Source organism: Citrus clementina, unplaced genomic scaffold, assembly GCF_000493195.1.
Source record: "Citrus clementina cultivar Clemenules unplaced genomic scaffold, Citrus_clementina_v1.0 scaffold_8, whole genome shotgun sequence".
Taxonomy (NCBI): Eukaryota; Viridiplantae; Streptophyta; class Magnoliopsida; order Sapindales; family Rutaceae; genus Citrus; species Citrus x clementina.
The window spans coordinates 12,909,374-12,916,513 of record NW_006262022.1 but is presented as its reverse complement, the minus strand read 5'-3'; the positions used below and the strand labels follow the sequence as shown (position 1 = coordinate 12,916,513).

At 30.5% G+C, this 7,140-nt stretch overlaps 1 protein-coding gene across 1 annotated transcript; it reads right to left on the bottom strand.

Moving 5' to 3' along the window:
• Positions 1 to 5,675: 5,675 nt before the first annotated feature.
• LOC18034600 (vacuolar iron transporter homolog 2.1) lies at positions 5,676 to 6,356 on the bottom strand. Its single transcript, XM_006423750.1, has one exon. The coding sequence runs from the start codon at positions 6,354 to 6,356 to the stop codon at positions 5,676 to 5,678; it is 681 nt and encodes a 226-aa protein (XP_006423813.1).
• Between the last annotated feature and the right edge of the window lie 784 nt (positions 6,357 to 7,140).

Here is a 7,140-nt window from a genome sequence, read left to right as displayed (position 1 = left end):
TCATAACGTTTTGGGCCGTAATACAGTTTTATAAAGTTTTGTGGTCAAACTGTAAATTTGGAAAATATTTTCACTGTAGCAATCACTGTAGCAAACGGCTAACCGTTTATTTAAAACGGCTAACCGATAATTTCCAGAAAGCATGCTCTGCAAAGTATTGTTAAAATGATGATTCTGGAAACTAACGGTGAACCGTTTACTGAAAACGGTTAACCGATTATTTCCAGATTGCTAACCTTGAACCGTTTAGTAAGAACGGTTAAACCAAATTTGTTTTGCAGGTCCCTGGAAATTAACGGCGAAAGGGTAAGCCTAAACGGCTAACCGTTTATTTGAAAATTGGCACAACGGTAACTTTGACCAGCGTAAACAGTTAACCGTTAATGGTTAACGGCGAACCGTTTTCGGGCAGACAGTTTGTAACGGCTAGTTTTTCAGCTCCAACTATAAATAAGCTCAATCCAATTCAAACAAGAAGTATTCCAACGATCATCATTGAGCAAAATATTGAGAATACAACTTTCATTGAGCTTTAAATCTTTGTATTCATCTCATTCATTCACACATTGAGCTTTCACTTGTGATCAAATACATTGTGTGAGAGAGATTCATTTGTAATCCTTTTTGTAAAATCAAGTTAAAAGATTGTAAGTGTTGGGATACACTTGGGTTAAGAGATTGGGGATAATCTCTTGTTGTAAAGGTCCATTGACACCTTGGAAGTCAATTGTAAGCGTTTGAAGCCTTGGGAGGCTAGCTTAGTGAAATCCTCAAGCCCGGTGTGCTTGGAGGCGTGGACGTAGGCGGGGATTGCCGAACCACGTAAAAATCCTTGAGTTTGCTTTCTCTTCCCTTACTCATTTATTATTGTGCTTTTATTGAATTTATTGTTTTCAATTTGATTAAGGCAATAGATTAAATTGTTGAGCGAATTGCTTAGCTTAAATTTTAAAATTCCAATTCACCCCCCCTCTTGGGTTGCCTAGTTAGTATTTCAAGTGAGACAGAAGTTTTCCTCCTCTCTCTTCTTCTCACTTTTTTACTTCCTCTTTAGATTTTCCTTTTATCTTCTTTTTCTCTCATTCTCTCCATTGCCACCAACCTTTGATGATAAAATAAATTGAACCTTGTAAATCAGCTAATGTCTAAACTTTAGAATTATAGGAAAAAAAATTAATTATGAAAAAGGCTTAAGGTTTGGTGAGAATGATGAAGCAGCTTGGTATCATAAACCGAAAACAACGATGCTTGCTTAGCCAACGCCCCAATGAGAAGCCCAACATTGATTTATCAAAGTAGAAATAGCAGCCAACGATGCTTGGATTTTCAAGAAAAAAGAGCAAAAAACAAAAATCATGGCTTTAAAATCATATATATTAATTAAATTAAATCTTGTTTCATTAGTCATTACCCATTTGTAAGAATGTTTGGTGGCATCATGGTGAGATCTCCACTGACGCTTGGACTGTAATTTCATGACCAGAGGGTTTCATTGCATGAATAAATTCATGATGATTTTCTAAACCAAACTTGATTCCTCCTATGTTTAAGAGCAAGCTTGTGGGTGTAAAGAATTTTTTTTTTTTGTTTAAAGTGTGGGTTTAATCAGATATCTGGGGTGTTCATAATTTAGTTTTAATCGTTCAATCTGTCTGATTTGTAAAAATCTTATTCATAAAAATTTAATTCATGGATTAAATTGGTTTGAAAATTTTAAAATGCAAATTGAATATGAATTTATTTTTGTAAAGTAGCAAATTGGTTAAAAAAATAATATTTATTTAACCAAAAAATAAAATTTATAAATGTGGCATTATTAGTTAATGAACAAGCTAATTTTCATAACTTATTTCGGCTTTTGCATTGAGTTAATTCCGTAATTATTATAATTTAAACTTTCAAGCTTCAATTTTTGTATTCTTTAAGCTTTGAAGTTGAAACTTTGGTATTTATTTAATTCCATAATGATTATAATGCAAGCTTTCAAGTTTCAATTTTGTATTCACTTCCATAATTTTAGTTAATCCTCATGTATTGATCCAAATAAATCAATTTCATTTTTTTGGGGTGTTACAATTTGAAATTTTGAATGCATTATTTTAGGAGAGAATTGCGTGGGATATACCCCATTTCCTCCAAAATACCCAATATATGCCTTAAATTATAACACTCTTAAATTTTACATATATATACTTTAAAAAAAATAGAAAAAGTACAAAAATAACCACAATTAAATCCTCATAAAACTGAACCCAAATCCTCAAAGTCGGGTAAATAGTCAAGAATATTCGACTTCAATCAAACCATACACGATTAGTAATTCAGCATAAATTCTCGATTTTTCCATGTTAGTCGGGTAAACAATCGAGAATACTCGACGCCAATTGAAATAAAAAATTGTCTTAAAAAATCTCGACTTTTTCAAGTAAGTCGAGTAAAGAGTCGAGAGTACTCGACCTTAATTTAACTTGCCCAACATCCATTCAGTAAAAATTATCGACTTTTCATTGAAGTTCGGTAACTGGTTGAGAATACTTGAGTTAGATTAAAACGAAAAATTTCTTTTTAATTAAATCAAGCACACTCCACTTTAGTTATGTTATTATGTAGAAGTCATGAGAGAGGAAAAAAATGTAGATAGATGATTTTTAAGGTTATTTTTGACTTTTTACACTTTCATGAGGTATATGTATGTAATGGGGTATAGATTTGATATTTAAGGACAAATGGAGCATATTTAAATAAAAAAACACTTATTTTAGTTTTATTTAAACAATTATTATTTTGATTTTTTAATTTAAAATCGATTCGGTAGTCAATTATTTTTAAATTAATTTTTTTTATTAAATAGTTCGTCGATTGGACAAAATGAAAAATTTTTAATCAGCAATCAATCCACAAAAAAGGTAAATTGGATGTGGACTGTATCACATCTGCACCCGATCTAAAAACATATATATTGAATTTAGATTAAATTTCATTAATGCATAGATTGGATCGGATTAAAAATTTATAATTCGTAAAATCATACATCGATATAGATTGATATCTAATTTGTAAATTTTGATCCTTGAGCACCCATATCAGATATACTATTATCCTTTCATGTAATTTTACTGAAGGTATAGATAGTTTGGCTTTAAGAGTATTTAAAGGGTGCAATGATCTCGACTCTTTTTTTATTTTTATTTTTTAAAAATATCGGGTCTACGTTGGGCCAAGTCTGACCAGGCCGTATCAGGCAAAGTAAAGACCCAGGATCGAACGGATGTGAGGTTAACTAAAAATACAGTCAAGCTAGGACCGGGCTTGGCCAAGCCCAGCAAGCCCATTTTCCATCCTTCTATGCAATTTATTTGACAGGATGAAATTAAAATTTTTACTTAAAATCATGACTTAATTTTTAATTTATTATATTCATCAATCACGATTTATTTTTTTTCATTTGTTATATTAATCAAATTCAATGGTAAATGAATCAAGAATTAAATGCTACTTTTTAAATCCACACCATTGGACTAGACCGATTAAAAAGAATAATTAAGTTATGATTTTAAGTAAAAGGGCATTTGTTTTTTTTTTTTAATTTAATGACCTAATTGACGTAATTGACTTAATATCAATAAGTTAAATTAATAAGTTTGTTTATTTTTTCAGTTTAATGAAATTTTTTAGTCGTTCATTTATTTATTTATTAAGCCAATTTTAAAAATTTTTTACTTTATATAAAAAATCTGAATGATATTATTAAGAAATATTCTCTAAAAATATCCCTATCTTATTATTTTATTTTCATCATTACCTAAATAAAATGTAGAGCATCGCTAAAAGACTCTTCTAATTTAGCTCTTTAAATACTTATTTGCTTACCTATGTGACAAATAAAAGAGTATAAAAAAAAGTCATCTGCCAAATTCTCTTCAAATAAAAATGAACATAAATTATTTTAACCAAATCTTTTTCCCTACAAAAGTAATAGCAATTATAAAAATTCACTCTCTTCATGAATTATGAAATAAAAATAATTTAATAATAAATTAAAAGTTTCAAAAGACTCTCCAAATGAGATGAGATAGTACTTCTCTCTCTTTCATATTGAAAAGACAAAAGCATTATTCTATTTGAAGAATCTCATTTGAAAAGTCTTTTGAAACTCTTTTTGTTGATATGACTTTTCAAATAAGTAGTAAAATTTCATTTTGAAGATTTTTTTATGATTCTCTTACTAATTAACATTGTCATTCTTTTATATTACTTGTGATAATATAATAGTAGATTATTATTATTTTTAACTTTTATATTCTTCAAATTAGCATTATTTATCTTTATAATTTTTTATGACTATTTTTCATGTAATACATCATAAATTACAATAAAATTGATCAAAATTTTCTAGTTTAGAATATTAAAGAGTTGTGTTCACTTGAACATGATTTATGTTATGATAATATTATTTTATTTATGTTTGTTGAAATGTTAATTATCTATTTAATATTTAAAATTGATAAGGGTATAAATGTAAAAGAACTAGTTTTCAAGCTCTTTAAGTTAAAAAAAAAGCAACTTAATACTTATTATTAGAGATTAAAAAATAAACATGTTCAAATTTAGCTTTATTCATAATTCAAACTAATTCATATTTATTTAGATTTCAGATAAAAAAAAAAAGAAGCAACATCTAAGTCATGGAACCACTCATAACGATTTATTTAAAAAGGGTATCAGTATCACACCATAAGTGTTGAAGCCATTGTCTTTTGTTAGTTCCATATTTTGAACTTTGTAGTTATGCTTATGTACGCATACAGAAATGGACAAATATTCTACGCTGTTGTTTCTTGTTGTACTTATTTTCATATATTATAGATTGGTATAAATCATTTAATTTTGTCATGTTCGTTTTATTTTATTTATTTTCATATATTGTAGACTAGTATAAATCATTTTAATTTTTTAATGTACTTAATTAATATGTGATTAATGTCAATATTAAGGAGTAATTTTGATAGACTCAAATATTATATAATGAGTCTGATTTATTATACTCTATATAAGAATATATTATGGACAAATTTAACCTTAAATTGTGTTATCATACAACTTATAATGTAATAGGTAACTTTGTAATTAATACAGGAGAGATCCCCACATTCAACTAAAATATTTAGGTGATTATGGCACATTGAGAGTTAATGTCCGATAAGCAAATGGTCACTTGGTAGAGTGTAGATTGCTCTCTCTCTCTCTCTCTCTATCTCCCTCTACCATTTACTTTGCGTCTTCGCCATACTGTGTGCAGTGATCTAGAGCTTATGTTGAAGCTGTAACTTGCAGTATATTTGAAACAAGGCTGGAGCCGTTGTAGAGCTCAACAGCAACTTTCGTTCATGACAAATTAAGATACAAATTTTGCCTCAAGCGTAAGATCATAGTTTATATTTAAAATTATTGAGCAGTTTCTTCATTAATTCAAACATAATTCACTTTATTGCTTACAACAGTCCAAGCACCACATGCAAAATAACAATTTATATCAAGTAGAAATAGCCACTGATCGACCTGCACGAAAGAAAAACAAGTAAATAATACACATGTTTACCAAATACTTTAGTAATTTCGTGTTTATCAAAATCTTTTAGTAGAATTCGAGTTGTGCGCAGACAGAGCCTAAGCGGTCACATCTGGAGGCCGCCAGTGCCAATCAACTTAGTGAGCCCAAAAGTGATGGCCATGGCCATCCAGCCACCAACCAAAACCCTAGCAGAGGATTTCACAATCGGAGTCTTCCCAAGCAATGCTCCCAAAACTCCGAAAACTACCAGCGCGATGCTGGCCACTGCAGCCACAACAGCCAGCCTCACCTTGTGGTCTCGTACAAATGCAGAGCCCAGTAACGGCACCACTGCCCCTACAGAAAAGGCTAGCGCGGATGCTATTGCAGCCTGTGCCGGATTTGGCAATGCTTCTTCTCTCTGAATATTCTCATCGGGCTCTTCATGATTTTCATTGCTGGTAATTTTCTTTTGCTGATCTCTCTTCATTTGAGCAATTTCGATGTCCCTCTGAGTACACACAGAGACAAATTCTCCAATTGCCATACTGCCAGCACCGGCTACTAAGCCTGCAAAACCAGCTAGAAGCATGGCTTTGATATCTGTTTTAACAGCTCCAACACCCATCATTAATGAAGCGACGGAAACAAGCCCATCGTTTGCACCCAACACAGCAGCTCGAAGCCACTGTGCCCTTCGAGAGTAATCAAATTCATCACCAATTTTCTCTGCAGTATCATTCACGTGGATGGTCATTTCAAGATTCTGAGATGATGTTTCTTCAAGCGCTCTAGGGGCAGCCATGACCGAAAAAGAAATTGAAGGATTAGTAATTGGGAAGATATATATAATCAAGGGGGAAGAATGAAGATGCTTGTGCTGGACACACGCCCTCGTCGAGGCTATATTTATAGGGAATTTTCAGCTATTAGTGGCGTTTCATGTTGAGGACTCTCGCAAACACTCGAGAATAAAAAATTGCACGTTTGTTTTTGCTTGGAGAGAGTAACTAATAGAGTATAGTAGATAGTTTCTCAACATTTAAATTTAATATATATATTAATAACGATATAGTTAGTTAAGATAGTTAATTTATATCTTAATTGATATAGCAAATGATGGGTTACTACTTTATTAGCTTAAATGATAGTTAAATATTAAGCCTTATTATTTCTAATTTATATAATAAAATTCTATTAGCTAGTAATACATTAGTTGGAATACAAATGTATAAATAGTAGTTATATATATTTATTAGAGTGATGATACAACCACAAACTCTTGTACAAACTTATTTTGTACAAACTGATGTGGCATGATAAGATTGGTTGAATTAAATATCACTTGATCCACATAATTTATTTTTATTAATTTATATTTTCATTCAACCAATCTTATCGTGCCACGTCAGTTTGTACAAAATAAGTTTGTACAAGAGTTTGTGGCTGTATCATTACTCTATTTATTATACTCTTAGCAATTACAAATTTTATTAATATAGACGAAATTAAAAGACAAATTAATGATTCAAGTTTGTAGTACTACACAGAAGTATGTACTGTCTTGCTTATCTTTTGAATAATAGGTC

Excerpts from the sequence above, each read along its gene's own strand:
- LOC18034600 (XM_006423750.1), bottom strand. The coding sequence starts at position 6,356 with ATGGCTGCCCCTAGAGCGCTTGAAGAAACATCATCTCAGAATCTTGAA.